This window comes from Pseudophryne corroboree, chromosome 6, assembly GCF_028390025.1.
Source record: "Pseudophryne corroboree isolate aPseCor3 chromosome 6, aPseCor3.hap2, whole genome shotgun sequence".
NCBI classification, from domain to species: domain Eukaryota; kingdom Metazoa; phylum Chordata; class Amphibia; order Anura; family Myobatrachidae; genus Pseudophryne; species Pseudophryne corroboree.
Window position 1 is genome coordinate 384552873 of NC_086449.1, and position 21808 is coordinate 384574680.

Sequence of the window (21808 nt, forward strand, 5' to 3'; positions counted from 1 at the left end):
CTGCTGTTTCCCCATGTTTAAGGGCAAAATTAAGAATCCCTTAAATGTACCAATACAGAAAGCAAGAGATATTGGAGATCTGCTTTCTGTATGTCAGTCCTTGCAATGGTATACTTTTCTATGGGGGTAATATTTAACCAGGCTTTGGGGATCTTGCCTGAGTGGGTTAACACCATCTTCAGATTGCTGTAGCCCATTGACTGCAGTGGGCCTGCCCCGCCAAAGGGGGTTCTTGCGATCACTATCCAGGGGGCTGCAGGGCATCTTGATGTGAATCGTGGGGTTTTCCGCATTGCAAGCATGTGCAGCTGGAAACTGGAAAGCCATGCATGCTTGGTAGCATAAGGAGGTTCGTATGTGTAAGTACAGTGATCGCGTATTACTTTACTTCTTCCTGATAACTGTGACGGGCTCTTATTTGAGCCTGCATCCTGGCGATTTAAATTAATAACTTTAAGCAAAATAGTAGGCTAGTTTCACAAATTTCATCTACTGCCTGAGGGAAGTAGTCCACCTGGGAGTTTGAGTTGTGTCATTGTGTCATTCTGCGATTAGAAAGTCTACCTGTAGATCACTAAAATGACACTATTTCTGTACATTGAGCTGTAATGGCTCTCCCTATATTTCTACAGTATTCCTCTGTGAAGATAATTGCTGGTGTTTCTATCTTTAAATCACTGTGGTTACTGATTTCCTTTTCATTTCAATATTTCCAGAATTGTGTGTGAAATTGGGGATGCGAAGCCCAGTCAGCATGCCGGATTTGTGGATGTCTGTGTGGGAGACTGTAGGCCTCGTTTCATGGCAAGATCCTCATTACTGTACTACTTTGTGGTAAGCTAAAATACAAATTCCAAAGATTCGTTTGTAACTATATTCCAGATTGTGATGGCAATTCCAAATTAGACTTATGTCAAACAATCCGCAATAACTTAGGTTTTAGAAATGATACTATCAAGATTATAATTGTAATCTTTTCCCAGTATTACTAATCCAGCATGAAATGTATTTCCTAAGAGATCAGCTATTATAACATGCAGTACATATACTCTTTGTTCCAGTGCTAATAGTATCACTAATGGTGCTATTAGCCCCCGATTATTAAGTATACAGCCCTCGCTGTGATAAAGGGATAAGAATAGGCCGGTTAGTCACGTTGTTTTTCAAACAAGCCTGTACCTGCTCTATTCTCTACACTGTCCATCTAGATCTTCCTAAAGAGATTGCAGATTTATAGAAAGTGGGCAGGGCGAGACAGTTTATAGTGTAGCAATTTGTGATTTGAAAGCAGAATTCACAAAAAAACAACAACAATTTAGCTGAAAAGTAGAAGTATCATGGATCAGAATTTCTAGATAGAAAAGGGATACAGTAGGGGAGAAAGGAACATGTCAGTCAATTTTCCCATAGGGAAAATAGTGATCTCCATGCAATATTCTGTTTCTTCTCAATTTTACTTCTGTAAAATATAATGAAGTGGACAGAAATAAAGTGAAGTCTAAATAATGTAAGACTAGTCTATGCAGTATTATCTATTCAGACCTGGTTCCATGTTATCTGTAGAGAAATTGTTACAAAGTTTCATGCAAATTAAGTTGCATAATAGAATAAGCCATTTTGCAGAGCTGCAAAGTTGCAGTCATTTCACCATGCCATAGCTATTACGCAGTGCATTAGTACAATTTACATGATGTTAAATTTATAGTGTATGAATAGAGCTGGAAAGACAGCATTACATTTATTTTGCTTTGTTGTGTGGCTGGAATACGTCTGGGCATACTGTACAAGGGGAAAGTTCTGCAAAAGTTTGCAGTTAAATGTTTAATAAGGCAAATATTTTTGTGAACAGTTTTGAAGATTTCTCTCATCTCAAGTCATGGTTGAAAGGGATTTGCAGGTCTGTATTCAACATATTGAGAGACCTTTTTCAGTGCACGAGTCTTCCTATTTTACAGTAATTCTAGAGCATTTGAGAAACACACTGAATAGAAGACTGATTTTTTTAATGTAACTTTATAGTTCATCACATCTATTGTTGCAACAACTTAATCCGGAAGTGTTTTTAAGTGTTCATTAACACTAAATTGCATTGGAATGCCTATGGGAAAATCATGTAAGATCTGCACAAGCATCTAATGAGTTTGTAATGATGGAACATTTCAAGTGAAGTGTTACTGAAAATTGACTGCATTGCACACTTTCCTTAATTATTTCATCTGAAAAGGGCACATTAGGAAAGAGAGTTTATCTCTCACAGAATTTCCCTCTGCCTCTTCATGGTGATGGGTAATGCAACTTGAGTTGAGTAATTTGTTTCCTCATGAATAGCACTAAGCTGGAGTTGGATTGGCACCCAGTCTGCATGCTGAGCTCAGCAATATTCACTGTTGCTCTTGAAGGAATTGGGTTAACTGTAGGTTGCAGGATCCTAAGCCTCTCCAATAAATGCTCTAATTCTAAAATGCACAAGGTATATAGTTAAACAAAGAATATCTTGCCTAAAATAATAATAATAATAATAATAATAATAATAATAATGCCACTAAAGAGGGTTGGATAATTAACATTTAAGAATTGTTCTAGTTTTTGCTTCATTTTCTTATAAACTCAAAAATAGCTTGCTAAACTCCGCATACAATCTATTACATCTCTGTTTTTATTAAATCCCTCTTTAGTAATTAAGCATCTCTTTGATTTAATTAAAATAATAATACTTTTTTTTTTTTTTTTTACAATTTTATATTTAAACAGGAGAGAAACTTTATGGGGGACTACTTATACAGTAGATAAGGATGTACTGAGACAAATGTACTTACAAATGTTATATATATTTAATACCGGTGTCATTGCTACATGATTGGTTTCTCATGTAAAACTTTAACATTTCTAGTAAATGAAATCATATAACCTCACTAATCACTGGCATAGTATAGAATGATAATCTATTACAGCAGGCATAATAGTGATTTTGTTGTCAACAACTATAGGTATGGTCAGCACAGCAGAAATAATAGCTGTAACACAACTATTGCACTGTATTTCCATCCGCAGAGAAATGTTTTACCTGCTGGGATTCCTCTAGTTTTATCATATAACTTTGAACACAGTTCTCTAGCCTTTGTATGTTTTTAGCAGTAGCTGTAGCATGTCCTTTATTGCTACACAATTCTGTGTACTGTATGTCTGGTGTAAGAAAGAGAAGTAAAGTCGTTGAAGTTAGGAACACACTACTTAACTTTGGTTTCTTGTAAGATTTTAAGAAGAGAACTTTAGAGTTGGGAACATTTTTACCAAAATATTCATCAGCCATGTTGGTCTGAAAATTCACCAATAAATAAATATTTTTGATGTAGCATACATATATTATACCGACTGGACATATTTGTTACTTACAACTCTGATAAGATCACGCATTATCGTCTATTAAACATGCTATAGTGGCCCATATTGGTTTATTGCCCAAAAGATGCACCTGCCCATTGGCATATACAGAATGGGAAAGAGAAACAAGAAATTAAAAAAAAAACTTTATTTTTTTTAATAGGGGTATAGTGGGGGATTACATTACTCGATATCCTCTTGTCTACATCATGCCATTTAGCAGTGGCGACACTATGAGTCAGGCCGTGAAGCCTTGATTCCTTCCCATGAGGCCATGCCTCCTCTTTGCCACAAAGCATAGTGATAACCTTGCTTTTAGTATCCATGGAACAGTGGAGTTAAGAGGTCAGTTGGTTTCCTACAACAACTTTTTCAAAACCGCATCTTCTCCAAGAATTGTGACATTACTTGGCCTCCAAGGTCCCCAGACCTTTCGTCATTCGACTTTTTTTTAAATTGGGGCACAGAGGAGCAGATGTATTAACCTGGAGAAGGCATAAGGAAGTGATAAACCAGTGATAAGTGCAAGGTGATAAAGGCACCAGTAAACCAGCTCCAATATGTAAATTAACAGTTAGGATCTGATTGGCTGCTGCCTTTATCACCTTGCACATATCACTGGTTTATCACTTCCTTATGCCTTCTCTAGGTTAATACATCTGCCCCTTAATTAGCAAAGTGTACATAGGCCACAAAATATTGAAGAGTTGAAAGAATTTGTCAAGAAATTGCTGTCATTTCTTTTTAGATGCTATGACGCGTTATGCATGGAAGTTTAGAGTATGCCTGCACAGAGACGGAGTTCACCTCAAGGATGTGGTCTTCAAGAAATAAGTGGCATGCTATTTAGTTTAAGATGGCATATTTGTAATTTGGCAAATAAAAATAGTTTATTTAATTACAGAGTTTTAAAAATGGTCATTTCCCTGTACCACTTTGTATATAATGGGTGCAAGGTTTGCAGTGCACATGGGCCCCTGGATCCACGGGGGAGGCCACCTGATACCATTAATTATACTTACCTCTCTGGAGTCCCACATCAGTAAGCGCCGATAAGCAGCAGAAACCCCTAAGAAAATGGTGCTGCGGACATTTTCTGTGGTTTGCATACACGCAATAGAAAAGTCACTGGAATTGGGGCATGGGCACCATGTTCCCAGAGACCTTTGCTTGGGAATTCCTTACTCTTCTCACATCATGCTGTCTCAATGGACACCTCACTCCCTTCCACATGATTAGTAGTCATCACTTGATGTGAATATTTCAGATGATCTGATTGGCTAATAAATATAAAATACATAAGACACTAGGTCCTTAGTCAAACAGACCTTAAAAAGATGTAAGATGCCTCATGAGATGACAGCCTCATGCATTGGCATTTCAATGATGGGTGCAATGTGTGCGATGCATGTGGGCCCCTGGCTCCAGGAGGGTCCACACCGCACATACTGCACCCATGTTTTAATACTTACCTTTCCAGAGTCCCATTTTTGGTGCTGCAGTCACAATAGAAATCACAGCCAAAATGTGTGATGAGCATAAGTAATAGTGAAATTAGTGGAAAATGGTGGGCTCCATGTAATAATAATAATAATAATAATAATAATGATACAGTTTATTGTCATCAAACAAAACAAAAAGTGAAATGTTTCCAGAGACCTGCACATGCGCAATAGACTCCTGCACAATGCCAGGGCCTACTATTGCCATGGAGAGGAGGGGGCCCACCCCGAGTCTGAACATGGGCCTCTCCTCTTTTCAAACACCCCTGGCCTCATGCCTACTTATTTTAATTACCTCCTAATGCACATACAGTATAAGGCTAAGGGGAAGATGTACTAAGCACTGAAAGGAGTTGAGCGGTGAGCCAGTGGAGAAGTTGCCCGTGGCAACCAATCACCTGCTCTGTATCATTTTATAGTATGCAAATTATAAATGTTACTTCAATGCTGATTGGTTGCCATTGGCAACTTTTCCACTGGCTCACTTCTCCACTCTTTTCACTGCTTAGTACATCTCCCCCTAAGAGCAGTAGGGCAAGAGAAGTTTAAATGTTGTAAATATATAAGGAGAAATGGTTCAGAAGTGATAGTGGAAAAATGGATATTTATTTGTTCGTAGGCATATACAATCCTGTATGTGGACTGCACACAGGCATTTCTAAAATACAGAAAAATTGAGAGTACTCCTGTGCATGTTCAAGGCCTATACAAACCTTAAATACACTAAGCATCTTCAGTTATTTATGGACCCTTATTTGCCAATGTAAATATACATGCACAAAACTTCCAAAGTAGAGAAAATTTGTTCTTTAAAATTCCATTGTATCTTTCTCATCAGTATACTTTTGTTTTCATGAATAAAACAGTCAAGCATAAGATCTCACTCTCTGATCATACTACAAATAGGAGAAACCCATTCATAACTATAGTTTTGAGACTTTCATATTCTTTGCATCACTTAACTTTTGTATAGCTTTTCTACCTGGCCTTTTGATATCTGGGCTATCAGAAACATTGACTATCTAGCTGTACTGTATGTGATGTTTCAGCTGATTCATTCATAGTGCAAACTATGGTGAGCATTGCAGCTATGATGTAGAATGATGCTGTTAAACATAACATTATAACAGCAGTTTTTTTTACCTCCTTTACAAATGATGTTGCCACAGTCAGCCAGTATTTCACCTTTCACACAAAAAACAAGCTCTTTTAGGGCTCATATTTGCTTTGAGTATTTTTTGTGCTGGAAATAGAAATGTGATCAAAGATGACCTAATTCATCGCTATTGTAGACTTACGTTTCTACGCACCAATAACAAAGTGCACTATGTTTCTGGTAGGTGGTGTGTTTTCCCAGCTTACAGTATACCCTGCAGTGAGGTGCGGTGAGGTCAGTGGTTGTAGAGGCACTGGCTAGTATCACTGCCAGATTTCCACACATAATGTTTATTAGAATCATACTATTATGACCATAAAAATGATTTGAATAATACAAAGGTGATAATAGGGTTAGTAATGTAGTACTGTATGCTAGTACCCCCTAATGGCTTGTGTGAGCAGATGTCTGTGTGTACAGACTTACAGTACTGTGTATAGGTTATGATCACATCATAGTACAAGACAGCAAACATAACTGTTATTTGTAACCCAGGTGTTTGTTATGACAGTTATAGTAATGTTTTGTGCCTTTCTAGCATTGTCATTTGCCGTGATTATGTAAAATATCCATTTACTCTCAATTTAAGGATCTTTTTCACATATTGGCCAATTCACCTTTTAGTAAGGCCATTTCTTAAACAGATTATTTGCAAAGGTCTTATTTTTGCAGCCACTTGGTTTAAAGTGAATGTGTAGTAGAACTGGAGCAACCTCATTAAGGCATATTTACCACATCCTGAGGTACATGTGTGCTGTTTCCAGGAGACAAACCCATACAATAGATAACTGATTACATAGAAATGTATGCCTGGTCTAACTGATTGAAATAGGACATTTAATGTCTTGTCTTTCTTATGCTTAGATTACCTCAATAACAATATCTACTCTTTCTGTATTGTATAAGTTGTATATAGCCTTGTAGGAAAACAGTCCATTAAATACAATGTAGATAGTCCCACAGTGTGTTTAGAATGTATTCCACTAGTTTGTGTAAGTAATTTTACACACTGCTATAAGCATTTTGTTTCCAGATAAATTTTTACAGCTGTGTACTCACAGGGCCGGATCTAGGCCTTGTGGCGCCCAGGGCGAAAAATGGGGATGTGGCTTCGGAGAAGGGGCGTGGTCAGTTATGCCCCCTGTAGCTGTGCCCTCAGCAGTTGTGCCCCCAGTATTGTGCCCCCAATACTGTGCCCTTTGTACTGTGCCCCCTGTACTGTGCCCCCAATACTGTGCCCCTAGTAGTGCCGATCACCCAAAAAAATAAAAAAAATACTCACAATCCCCGCTCCTGCTTCTCGACTGCTGCTGTCCTCCGTCTCCAGCCACCGGCGCCGCTCCTCGGATCTATGGGAGAGATGTCATAGCACAGCATAGACACTAGAGGTCAATTATGACCCCTAGCGTCTATGTGCCGGTCCCACAATGCTGTGCGGTGCGCAATGCCGTCATCGCGCACAGCACCAGACAGCACCGGGGGGCACTACCAGTAGCGGATCTTTCTATGGCAGTGGCGCCCTCCGGACGGCGGCAGCGCCCTCCAGTAGGTGGCACCCCGGGCAAAAATCCTGCGTGCCCGTTGCAAGATCCGCTACTGTGTCCTCATATAATTAACCTCATTATGCCATGTTCTGCGGGACATCCTGCACAAGTGTCACATCGAGTGGTGTAGCATAGAGACTTTTCTTATTCTCACTGCAGTCACAGCGATACACCACTCAATCTGTACCAGAGAAGCAGGGCTGCGACTTTCACTGCACAGGAATTAGTTTTAAATACGTACAAAGTCACAGATGAAGCGCAACAGAACTTGGCGTGAAAAGAAGCAGCATCGTAGCACTTCGTATACAGATTCAGGCTCATTCGCACACAGATGTACAAGTGTTGCATATTAAATTATTATAATCAGTGCCGTCTTGTGAAGTGGTTTTGTTGCATCTGATTGGTGAATTTGTACTACTAAAGGGGGGTACTCACGGAGCGATCGCTGCTTAAAATCTAAGCAATCTGACTAGATTGCTTAGATTTTAAGCAGCGATCACTCCGTGTGTACCCCTCACAGCGATAGCGATGCGCAGCCCCGCGCATCGCTATCGCTGGTGCTAGATTGGCCTGTCTAGCAAGTCGCTCACTTCACCCGCTGGGTGAAATGAACGCCCCCCCCGTCTACCCCCGCACGCTCAGCGCACATCGTGCTGTGCTGAGCGGGGGGAGAGATGTGTGCTGAGCGAACCGCTCAGCACACATCTCTCCCCAAATCGGCCCATGAATACAGCCCTTTAGGTGCACTTTTAAGTGAAAAAGGCGCAAGCCGAGTCGCATGGGACCTGATGCACTGAGAAGGTCTTTTTGGCATGACTGCAACAAGACTATATGAGACACATCTGTTATTCAGTGTGAAAATACAAACAGCATAGACTATTGTCTGACAGCTGATGGCTCTTACATCCTGGTGGGTGATATGATAGATACAGGAGCAGCAAGGCTGTTGCCTTTGTTTACTGGATCTGTAAATGCCAACCTAAATCAGATTTCCACGTCACTGTGACACTGAAATATCACCGTACAGTAAGGCGTCTTTAACATTTACAAAATGGCAAATGTACAATATCTAGGAGAATTTTGCATATTTTCCATAAATAACTAAACATTTCAAATGTACTTTTGCACTACAGAGAACCCATCGCATGGGCTTTGTATGTTTTGTGATAGGAAATACAATGAGAAACACATGCTAATTGACATGTTGCTGATGAGAGTATAACATATGTGTGTGTGTGTGTGTGTGTGTGTGTGTGTGTGTGTGTGTGTGTGTGAGCAATTATGTAATATGATATCTTTTTTATTGGTGCTCTTGGTTATACTGTACTTGCAGCTACTAAAGCTGCCAATTACAATTGCAGTTAAGATGATTTTTCCAAGATCAAAATGTAGTAACTTAGCAAAGAGTCACGCAATGCCGAGTTCAGCTTTCATATAGCCACTTACTCCATTGTTTCTGAGTATCCTGTCATCCCGGCATAACTCATCACTTGAATGCAGATGTTCGCTTCTCCTGCGGTCCTTAGGAGTTTTTCCATTAAAATGCTAATCTAAGTATACACTCTACATTTTAATTTCGGAAATAGACATTTTTATGGTTTATTTTTGTATCATTGTGATCTTCTGTATCAGATTGTACTCATATGTTATTATGTTCTAAATACAAAAATGTATCCCTTGAGGCTTATCGTTTTAGCTGTGGTGCCAAGGTTAAATCCACAATAGGGTTACAAAAAGCTGCAAATGAATTTATGTTTTAACAGGGACGTATTTTTGTCTGGGAGACACAATGAGACAAGAGTTAACCCATAAATCTCTCTTTAGTCTTACATTTATGTTTAGATTCCTCTAATAATGGTGACTGCATTTTATGCTACAAAACTCATCTACAGTCCATTTGCTATAAAAATAAAGCTGACTGACCATATATGTAATACTTGTTTTTTCAAACAGTATGCTTCATTCATTAATATTGTATTGCTTTTATTTTATAGACGTTGGCTTTGTCTAAGTTAGAACCGACCCATGGACCCGTCTCAGGAGGGACACAGGTGACAATCACTGGAACCAACCTGAGTGCAGGGAGCAGTGTTAAAGTGATGTTTGGAGGACAGCCGTGCATTTTTGACAGGTATATAAACTTTGATTTTTCCATTTATTTATTAGCTATTGCCACTGAGACTTTCAGAGGGTGTGGGAGATAAAAGGGGCGTGGTCACATCCAGGATGTGCGCTCTCATCCACTCAAAAAAAAATTTGGGGAAAATACTATGTGTGGTGCTCCTTCTGGTGGCATGCACTGCAGAGGGGCACATTTCTACTTCTCCACAGCTTGCTGGGCATCTTAGACAAGGCAGGGTTTGGCTCCCCTCTATTTCTGTGCATTGTGTAACTTCCAGCTGAACTGCTGCTGGCCTTGCACTTCTATCTGGTATGCGTGGTTAACATGGAATTGATTGAGACAGCAAAAGGGATCAATGATAGAAATAAAGTGTGGCATTGTCATCATCCCTGACTAGGAAGTGAAGTGCAGAATGGGCTCAGTAGTGGAGGGAAAGTGTGCAGCCAGGGAAATTGCAGGGAGGGCACGCAAAATTATAGTTATGAACCTCTTGATCCTAAATGTCGAACATCGTAGAAGTTTATTTTCCACTCATACACTGAGGTCTTGTATAATGTAAGTGATGGGGACAAGAATTGGCTCTTCAGCACAGACAGCTATCTGTGACAGGAGTCTTCATTTCTTTTTTTTTCTTTTTTTTGGCTACTACCCCCTCCTAGTAAGTTAGCAGTTGGGGAAGGTGTGGGGCAAAAAATTTGGAACTGGTGACTTGAACAGGTCAGATTTAAAAAGCAGCTGTATTTGTAGTGCCAGAGACTGAGGTTTTTTCAGTTGTAGATAGCACAATCCATTTAAAAAAAAAACACAGATAACAATGTAGATTTTCTTTGCGAAACATTTGTAGAGAGTGTTGAATACTTGTAATAAAAAAAACAAAAACAAAAGTAATTGAAATGCTATTCAGAAATAACTTCTGTTGTCTGTAATGGGATTTATTTCAAGCTTTTCAAGGCTATAAAGCTCTATCGACTGGCAGTATTCAAATGATGTGACACTGTTATGCTTCCTTTACACTATATGTATAAATATATATATATATATATATATATATACAGAGAGAGAGATAGATAGATAGATAATATACATATATATCTAATCTTTCTTGCTAGACGTTCATTGTCTGCAGACCCACTATGTCAATTCCTCCATTTAACCTAATCAACAGAAAGAATAACTTGCGCCCTTGCTGCTGCTCAGTACCACCCCCAAGAGCACAACTCCTTGAAACAATAGACAAAACAAAATATATGGGGTAGTCCACAAGCGCTGCAAAATAACCAATCAATTTTCATCAATTTCTCAGGATCTTATATTCTTATTCTGCTCCAACGAGTACAAGAAATTTCTAGTGATGTGCACCGGAAATTTTTCGGGTTTTGTGTTTTGGTTTTGGATTCGGTTCCACGGCCGTGTTTTGGATTCGGACGCGTTTTGGCAAAACCTCCCTGAAAAATTTTTGTCGGATTCGGGTGTGTTTTGGATTCGGGTGTTTTTTTACAAAAAACCCTCAAAAACAGCTTAAATCATAGAATTTGGGGTCATTTTGATCCCATAGTATTATTAACCTCAATAACCATAATTTACACTCATTTTCAGTCTATTCTGAACACCTCACAATATTATTTTTAGTCCTAAAATTTGCACCGAGGTCGCTGGATGGCTAAGCTAAGCGACCCAAGTGGCCGACACAAACACCTGGCCCATCTAGGAGTGGCACTGCAGTGTCAGACAGGATGGCACTTCAAAAAAATAGTCCCCAAACAGCACATGATGCAAAGAAAAAAGAGGCGCACCAAGGTCGCTGTGTGACTAAGCTAAGCGACACAAGTGGCCGACACAAACACCTGGCCCATCTAGGAGTGGCACTGCAGTGTCAGACAGGATGGCACTTCAAAAAAATAGTCCCCAAACAGCACATGATGCAAAGAAAAAAAGAGGCGCACCAAGGTCGCTGTGTGACTAAGCTAAGCGACCCAAGTGGCCGACACAAACACCTGGCCCATCTAGGAGTGGCACTGCAGTGTCAGACAGGATGGCACTTCAAAAAAATAGTCCCCAAACAGCACATGATGCAAAGAAAAAAAGAGGCGCACCAAGGTCGCTGTGTGACTAAGCTAAGCGACCCAAGTGGCCGACACAAACACCTGGCCCATCTAGGAGTGGCCTGCAGTTTTCTAGCGAGAGGATGAGTGCTTCCATCCTCATGTGAATCTGAACCACTAGCCATGAACATAGGCCAAGGCCTCAGCCGTTCCATGCCACTCTGTATGTCGCAAATGGCATATTGGCAAGTTTACGCTTCTCATCAGACGCTTTTAATTTTGATTTTTGGGTCATTTAACTGAACTTTTGTTTTTTGGATTTTACATGCTCTCTACTATGACATTGGGCATCGGCCTTGGCAGACGACGTTGATGGCATTTCATCGTCTCGGCCATGACTAGTGGCAGCAGCTTCAGCATGAGGTGGAAGTGGATCTTGATCTTTCCCTATTTTAACCTCCACATTTTTGTTCTCCATTTTTTAATGTGTGGAATTATATGCCAGTATCAATAGCAATGGCCTACTACTATATATACTGCGCACAACTGAAATGCACCACAGGTATGGATGGATAGTATACTTGACGACACAGAGGTAGGTAGAGCAGTGGCCTTCCGTACCGTACTGCTATATATACTGGTGGTCACTGTCAGCAAACTGCAAAACTAAAATGCACCACAGGTATAGAATCTAGATGGATAGTATACTTGACGACACAGAGGTAGGTAGAGCAGTGGCCTTCCGTACCGTACTGCTATATATACTGGTGGTCACTGTCAGAAAACTGCAAAACTAAAATGCACCGCAGGTATAGAATCTAGATGGATAGTATACTTGATGACACAGAGGTAGGTAGAGCAGTGGCCTTCCTTACCGTACTGCTATATATACTGGTGGTCACTTTCAGCAAACTGCAAAACTAAAATGCACCACAGGTATAAAATCTAGATGGATAGTATACTTGACGACACAGAGGTAGGTAGAGCAGTGGCCTTCCGTACCATACTGCTATATATACTGGTGGTCACTGTCAGCAAAACTCTGCACTGTACTCCTCCTATATAATACTGCTGGTCCCCAGTCCCCACAATAAAGCAGTGTGAGCACAGATATATGCAGCACACTGAGCACAGATATGGAGCGTTTTTCAGGCAGACAACGTATAGTACTGGTGGTCACTGGTCAGCAAAACTCTGCACTGTGCTCCTATATAATACTGCTGGTCCCCAGACCCCACAATAAAGCAGTGTGAGCACAGATATATGCAGCACACTGAGCACAGATATGGAGCGTTTTTCAGGCGGACAACGTATAATACTGGTGGTCACTGGTCAGCAAAACTCTGCACTGTACTCCTCCTATATAATACTGCTGGTCCCCAGTCCCCACAATAAAGCAGTGTGAGCACAGATATATGCAGCACACTGAGCACAGATATGGAGCGTTTTTCAGGCAGAGAACGTATTATACTGGTGGTCACTGGTCAGCAAAACTCTGCACTGTACTCCTCCTATATAATACTGCTGGTCCCCAGTCCCCACTATAAAGCAGTTTGAGCACAGATATATGCAGAACACTGAGCACAGATATGGAGCGTTTTTCAGGCAGAGAACGGATAAAATTGGTGGTCACTGATCAGCAAAACACTGCACTGTACTCCTCCTATATAATACAGCTGCTCCCCATTCCCCACAATTAAGCAATAAGCACAAATATTTGCATCAACATTAATAAACGGAGAGGACGCCAGCCACGTCCTCTACCTAACATTTCCAATGCACGAGTGAAAATGGCAGCGATGCGCGGCTGCTTATATAGAATCCGAATCTCGCGAGAATCCGACAGTGGGATGATGACGTTCGGGCGCGCTCGGGTTAACAGAGCCATACGGGAGAATCCGAGTATGCCTCGGACCCGTGTAAAATGGGTGAAGTTCGGGGGGGTTCGGTTTCCGAGGAACCGAACCCGCTCATCACTAGAAATTTCCCCCACTTATTTTCCTCCACGATTTTTTCCAGGATTCGCACCTTTTAACTAACCTCCTCAATGCGAGAGATGTACGTCAAAAGGTTTCTTTAGCAGTTCCTCTCATGTATATTTACTTCTCAGGATAGGTGATTCCACAACCCCGTCCCTTAAAATGGACACTCACCTCCCAGCAGTGCCCTATATTCCTTGAAAGGTTTCTTTATTATCAACAGGTCTCAGGGTTCCAACTGGCGACCACCGGTATTGCAACAGATATGTGGATAAAAAACCAATGGATATCCAAAAAAATGCACAAATTTATTGTACCTAATACAGATATATCCATAAAACATTAAAATTACAAAACATACATAAAAATACGTTCCCCTGGTCGACTGGAATTCACTACTCCACCAACACCCTGGGATACCAAACACTCTGTCTGTCCTCTATTCTCTTAAAAATAGTGCATAGAGTCTACAGCTCACAGCCGAGTGTCGGTCCTACTGGGAAATAAAAACAGGTGGAAGTATACCATACGACCTGGGATGTAAAAAAGAGCCACACCGACGCGTTTCGGATTCTAGATCCTTCCTCAAGGTGTCTCCTGGAGTCAAACATGAGGCCATTTATACCTCCTGGTCGCCCCTCCCAGCTTTACTGGCCAATCACAATACATTTGTTAAAAACATACATTGTGCCTTATTTCATAAGTTATTATTCACATATCCATTATACACATCTTAATACCAAATTTAAATACACTATAAAAATATACATAAGGAAGATTTCATCGTTTAAATTAGTTAAAAACATTAATTGGTAAAAAACAATCTCGGAACTGGATCACATATTTAACATCCTTTATACACTGCTCTATTGCACTTCAACCAACTTTATTAGTCCCTCCTGTGTTCCGCATTCGACTCCATAACAAGGCTTTCATGGACGTTCTCCTTCCCGTCCGTGGAACGCAGTGTATTGGTGAGCCGCAAATCACGTGACTTCCGCTTTGCCTGGAAGTGCGGGTCATTCCGTCCATAGTGTGGAACGCAACCCGGAAGACATATTTCTCTCAATGTCGGTCAGTGTTTTTTCGTCAGATAATCTCAAAAGCAGCATAACGAACTCATGCAAAAGAACCAAAATGATAAACCGTTAGTGGTGCAAACAATTTTAAAGACCAATAACAGGGTTCTCAAAAGGATTTTTTCTTTTCTAAAAAACATTCTTATTTTACAAGTCACCCATTAATGTAAAAACCACTTCATTTCAAAGTCAATATTTAGACCTTTCGGGTCCAGGGTTTGCATCTCATAAATGGTACGCATCTCTATTTTAGCCAATCTGATTTCCCCATCATTGGTTCTCCAGCTTGGGACCAGCCTTAATACCACAAAAACTCACCAGATGTTTTATATCACAATCATGTGTTTTTTTAAAGTGCGATGATACATTATGGGTCTCCATTCCCCTTTTTATATTCCGTACGTGTTCCGCCATACGGGTTTTTAATATACGGGTGGTGCGTCCCACATATTGCGCACCACATGAGCACTCAAGTATATATATACAATTTTTGGTGTTCACATCTGACAAAGTCGTTTATAGTGTATATTACCCCAGTTTGATTAGATTTATACTGAACAATTTTGCTTTGTTTACTTGTACATGTGCGGCACATCATGCACATGCCGCATCTATAGAAGCCGTTTGATGCATTCCTAGTAAGCATCTTGGGTGTGGCAGTCACACTTCTTACCACACTTTCTTTTATATTCTTAGCTCTCCTATATACAAATTTAGGGGTTTCAGATATATATTCTTTCAGTGATACATCTTTGCTCAGGATGGACCAGTGACGTTTAATAATCTGTTCCACCTGCCTGTGCTGACTATTGTAACCTGTAATGAACGGTACACATACCATAGTGTCCTCCCTGTTCTTAGGTATATTATTAAGCATATTGGTCCGATTATCCAAACCACTCTCAACCTTTGCAGCTTGTACTATTTCCTTATCATAGCCTTTTGCTTTAAGCTGATCTTCTAATCTTTATGCTTGTTCCCAATAAACCTCCACATCTGAACAATTTCTTCTTATTCTATGAAACTGGCTTATCGGGATACTCTTCAACCAGTTCTTGTGATGGTTGCTAGAAAAATCTATAAACGAATTACAATCTGTACTTTTCGTGTAATTGCTGGTCTTAATTTTACCTTTGTCAATATACACTCTTAAATCCAAAAAATTCACTTCCACTTCACTTATATTGAAGGCGAGTTCTATATTCAAGGAATTATTGTTAAGATGTCTACAAAAAGTTTCCAGTGAGGTACGGTCCCCGTCCCAGATAAATAGAATGTCGTCTATATACCGGCTCCAGGATACCAGGCTGGCCCCCCAGTTCATGGCCACTCCACACTTGCTGCTCTTCCCAGTGTGCCATGAATAAGTTTGCATAACTGGGAGCCAGCCTGGTACCCATCGCCGTTCCCGTCAATTGCATGTAAAATGAATCATCGTACCAGAAGAAATTGTTGTGGAGGATCAATGAAGTTCCCTCCAGAACAAAATTCCTTTTTTCCTCTGACATTCCACTTCTTTCCATAAAAAATTATAAAGCCCTGAGGCCAAATTCATGATTTATTATTGTATATAGCGACGTGACGTCCACTGTCACCAATAAAAAGCCAGGTTGCCAATCAACCGTCATCAATTTATTGATTTGTAGTCCTCTATCCCAGGGTGTTGGTGGAGTAGTGAATTCCAGTCGACCAGGGGAACGTATTTTTATGTTTGTTTTGTAATTTTAATGTTTTATGGATATATCTGTATTAGGTACAATAAATTTGTGCATTTTTTTGGATATCCATTGGTTTTTTTATCCACATATCTGTTGCAATACCGGTGGTCGCCAGTTGGAACCCTGAGACCTGTTGATAATAAAGAAACCTTTCAAGGAATATAGGGCACTGCTGGGAGGTGAGTGTCCATTTTAAGGGACGGGGTTGTGGAATCACCTATCCTGAGAAGTATATATATATATGAGAGGAACTGCTAAAGAAACCTTTTGACGTACATCTCTCACATTGAGGAGGTTAGTCAAAAGGTGCGAATCCTGGAAAAAATTGTGGAGGAAAATAAGTGGGGAAAATTTCTTGTACTCGTTGGATCAGAATAAGAATATAAGATCCTGAGAAATTGCTGAAAATTGATTGGTTATTTTGCAGCGCTTGTGGACTACCCCATATATTTTGTTTTGTCTACAGTTCCTCCATTGGTTACCTGTATTCTACCGTATTAAATACAAAATACTTTACTTACACACAAGGCTATTAACCATACTAAACCAACATACATCTCTTTGCTTGTCTCAAAATATCTCCCAACCCGGCCCCTTTGATCTTCATAAGATCTGCGTCTCTCATCCACACTCATTACTTGCTCCCATGCACGATTACAGGACTTTCTTCTGGCTGCACCCACTCTGTGGAATGGCCTGCAACACGCCAGGGGCAAACACAGGATTTAGTCAGGGGGGTTTCCATCTGTATGTATGTATATGTACATGTGTGCGTGTGTGTATATATATATACACATATATAGAAGTGGCACTCCCATTCCTTTATGATATCCACCAGGGTGCCTTCCTCTGTGTGTATATAGAGAGGTGGGTTCTATTACTGGGGTAGCATGTCCCCTCCTTGTTGTTAAAGAACCAGGCGGCACTCCTTGGCTTTTGCAAAAGTAGAAAAAGCTGAATTAGGCAAACATATGTTCAAACATAAACAAGCATAGTGCAGACCAGCAACGTTTCAACGCCCTCCTGGTGTTTTTCTCAAGGTGCTATGCTGTGAAAAAAACATACACAAAAAACAAACAAACATGTGTCAGTGCATTTCTGTACCTTAAATAACTGAAGTGAGTAGGACCATCCCCGCCCGCTACCGCCGGCGCATCCCGGGGACCGGAAGTCACCTCTCTGAATAACTCCGGTCTCATGGATGAGCACTATGACGCAACCCGTATCTATTTCCGTTGTTGCCAGTTAACCGTGCCTCAATGGTCTCCAGGGAAGCCGTCACTAGGGGAATGGAAAGAGAGAAACAACATAGTAAATATACCGTATATCGTGAGCATATATAAGGTGCTAAAGTGCATACTGTGCATGTACACATAATAAAGGTAAAGATAATACACTGTATTAAAATTCATGGAACTCTGGTCAGCTAACTGCATAAATGACAAAGATAGATCGCGGAATATTAACCCCTAAGGGTACATGTTATTATAGTACATATGGACTTAGGTCTGTTTGTTCAGATAATTTTTGACAGATCTAAGTAATAAATACATAGCTGGAGTCAGTAGATGGAGGCACAACAAGGTTATGCCAAGCTTTGTAGCCCCTTTACCATGAGTATATATAGCAGACTGTGCATGCAGATGGAAATATATATGAATAGGTATATGGGGCCCCACATTTGGGCAGATTTTACCCCACATGTGTGTAGTACAGCCTGAGTGCCGCACCTATTTGTATGCAGTATATATATATATATATATATCTAGTGTTTGTATCTGGCACTTCACTGCTGCGACTGCTACATACTGGCTCTGGTGCCCTCCTATGGGAGCCCCACAATATAGCAAACGAAGGTAGGCGGCACTCAGAGACTTTGTTTGAAGTGCAGAGAATCCAAGCATGTTTTTTGGAAAAACATAAACTTTTTCGGTAGAGAGACACCCCCTTCCTCAGGATGCAACAAACAACTTGTTTGTTTTTTGTGCAGTCCTGCATTTGTAGCTACATCCAGACCATTATTAATCTGGCCCATTGATAAATACTTTTAAGAAATCCAACCTTCTACTTCACATCTCTCCAAAATAAAAAAATATCATGAATTCCCTAGTTTTAAATTAAAAATGTCTTCTGTAATAGACCGCTTAACAAGTGGTTTATATGGATCTCAGCAGGTCTGAGAGAGAAATATTATATACAGCATTTATTAAGGAGAACAGAAACAAAACTATCATTTATCCATATAAATGTGTGTGTAAAGCCTTCTAATAAAATGTTACGCATTGTGGTCTGCATTTGTAAAAATGATTCAGAAGATTAAAGAAATTACATCAGATAGTCACAAATGGAGTGTTCTGGCTTTAAGTAGTTTGATTTGTCAGATAATGCTTTTCTAATGCACTTTTTCTTTGTAATGTATTATGAGGCAAACATAATACATTCAGATAAGGTTACAGGCTATTTCATAAGTGCTTTAAATATGCATAAAATGATCATGTTCTTATTTATATGATAAACAGAAACCACCAATAAGATTAAAAATGTTTATTTTTCTTTTATGGTTTCTAGTGATAGCTATTTATTTCAGTCTTTTAGGATGAAGTAGGCCTACATTTTTTTACATAAAAAAGTTCATGCAGTGAGCATTGCATATAATACCTACTGCAATCCTCACAGCCCTTGCTTTATTTACTGTAAAATCCAGTGCCGTAACTGGCTGTCCCAACACCCTATGCCGGCCTCACCCCCTGAGCACATGACATCATGATGGGAGGGAGCAGGGCCACCATCTATGAGAATTACAGCAATGGCCGGAGCATCCTCAGGATGCTCAGAGGGGATGTAAGTGCTGCTGTGTGCAGTAGTGTCCTAAGGATGGTCTGGCCGGCACTGCAGTAGAGCTTCTGTGTCACAACTGAGGGCCTGAGCTGACGGGAGGCAGCCTCAGTTGTAGGGGCTGAGATGTACCGGAACCTGGGAGGTTGTATCAGACCCCTGGACATGTAAGTAACATGAATAATAACTGCCCGAAGGCGTGACCACGACAACTTAGATAAAAGTCAATGATGTTTATTATGACAACTCCGCATCACAGCAGCAATAAAAGAAAACGTAAAAGTCAGCAAAGAATAAATACAGTTCCTGAGTACTACAGCATGGCAGGAGCCACAGGGCACTGGTAGTGTGAGATAGTTCTTATGATCTTCTAGATGGAAAGTCCTTACCAGGCCCGGCTGTAGCAATGGAGATAACCCAGGATTGTACCAGCTGGTGTTCCAGGAAGAGCTGGGTTGCTGAAGGTAAAACAGCTGCTGTGGATACTGGCTGGAACCAGACTGTTGTTAGCACGGAGTGGATACTGGCTGGAACCAGTTAAATAATAAATGAACTTTGGGAGCGATGAAATGTGAACTGAAATGTAGAACTTGAGAGCGGAGAAATAATAATTCCGGTGGAGAGTGGTAAAGTGTAGAAAGGACACCGGCCCTTTAAGGGAAGCTGTACTCTGCTGGAAGCTGAGGCTGGAAGCAGGTAGTGTTGTAGCTGGAAACAGATGAATCCACAATGGATTGGAGAGTCAGGCTACACCGCAGGTGGAATGCTGGTGCGGGTCTCTATGGTGGAAGTCTTGAGACAGGAGCTGGAACCTGGAAGACAATCATAGAAGAGAGACAAACAGGAACTAGGTTTGACAACCAAAGCACTGACGTCTTCCTTGCTCAGGTACAGCTTACTTATACCTGCAGCAAGGAAGGGGTTGGCTAGGCAATTATGCAAATCAACAACACAGACAGCAGATTGGTGGAAATGATCAGATGACAGAATCCAAGATGGCTGCGCCCATGCAGACACTTGGAGGGAAGTTTGGTTTGTAATCCATGTGGTCTGGGAAACAGTAATGGCGGCGCCGGCCACCGGAGACAGGAGACGCCAGGCTGATAGATGCACATTTAACCACGCGGGCACAGCGGAGGCCGCGGCTGATGAAAAGACCACTCTGCATGTGGAAACTCAGGAACAGCGGAATCCGGTCCTGGAACGCTGAGCTCGCCTTAGGAGGCATCTGAAGGGTAAGTAATGGCGTCCAGATACCCGGATCGTGACAGCACCCCCCCCTTTAGGAGTGGCCCCAGGACACTTCTTAGGCTTTAAAGGAAACTTTGCGTGGAAATTTCGGACCAAGGCAGGAGCATGGACGTCAGAGGCATTGGTCCAAGAGCGTTCTTCAGGACCATAGCCCTTCCAGTCAATGAGATACTGAAGTTGACCGTAACGGTGACGTGAGTCCAGGATCTTGGCCACTTCATACTCAACGCCTCGTTGAGTTTGGACTTTCGGAGTTGGTGGAAGTGAGGAATGAAACCGATTCAAGATTAGCGGTTTCAACAGGGAAACATGGAATGTCCTGGGTATTTTTAAGAAGGGAGGTAACTGGAGTCTGTAAGCAACAGGATTGATGACTTGATCAATTTTAAAAGGACCGATGTAGCGAGGTGCAAACTTCATACTGGGAACTCTTAACCTCAAATTCTTCGTGGATAACCATACCCGATCACCCACCTTGAGAGCAGGAACTGCTCGACGCTTCTTATCCGCAAACTTCTTGTACCTGAACGATGCCTTGAGCAGAGCTGATCGTACGCTCTTCCAGATATTGGCAAACTGATGCAAGGTGATATCCACTGCGGGAACAGAAGTTGCTGGAAGCGGTTGGAACTCAGGGACTTTAGGGTGGAATCCAAAGTTGGTGAAGAATGGTGTTGAGGAAGATGAAGAATGATACTGGTTGTTATGACAGAACTCGGCCCAGGGAAGTAATTGAACCCAGTCATCTTGAGAGGAGGACACATAGATGCGGAGGAAGGCCTCCAAGTCCTGATTCACCCTCTCAGTTTGACCATTGGTCTGAGGATGGTAAGCCGTGGAAAACTTTAACTTGACTTGGAGGACTTGACATAAACTTCGCCAGAATTTGGCTGTGAATTGAACTCCTCGATCTGAGATAATTTCTTCTGGAAGACCGTGGAGTCGGAAGATCTCTTGTATGAATACTTGAGCCAACTTGGAAGCTGACGGAAGACCGGTGAGAGGAATGAAGTGTGCCATCTTGGTGAACCGGTCAACTACCACCCAGATGGTATTGAACTTGTTGCACATGGGCAAATCTGTAATAAAATCCATCGACAAATGGGTCCATGGTCGACGGGGAACAGATAGTGGAACCAGTTGCCCCGCAGGCGACTGGCGGGATACTTTATGTTGAGCACACTTTGGGCAAGATGCAA

General features: G+C 41.2%; 1 protein-coding gene across 3 annotated transcripts in view; it reads left to right on the forward strand.

Annotated features, from left to right (window-relative positions):
* PLXNA4 (plexin A4) overlaps positions 1-21808 on the forward strand; it is a 1021577-nt gene that overhangs the window by 808497 nt on the left and 191272 nt on the right. For all 3 annotated transcript variants that reach the window (XM_063926762.1, XM_063926763.1, XM_063926764.1), the window contains exons 14-15: positions 717-834; positions 9578-9714. In XM_063926762.1, the coding sequence (XP_063782832.1) occupies positions 717-834; positions 9578-9714 (255 nt within the window). The remainder of the gene's footprint in view (positions 1-716; positions 835-9577; positions 9715-21808) is intronic.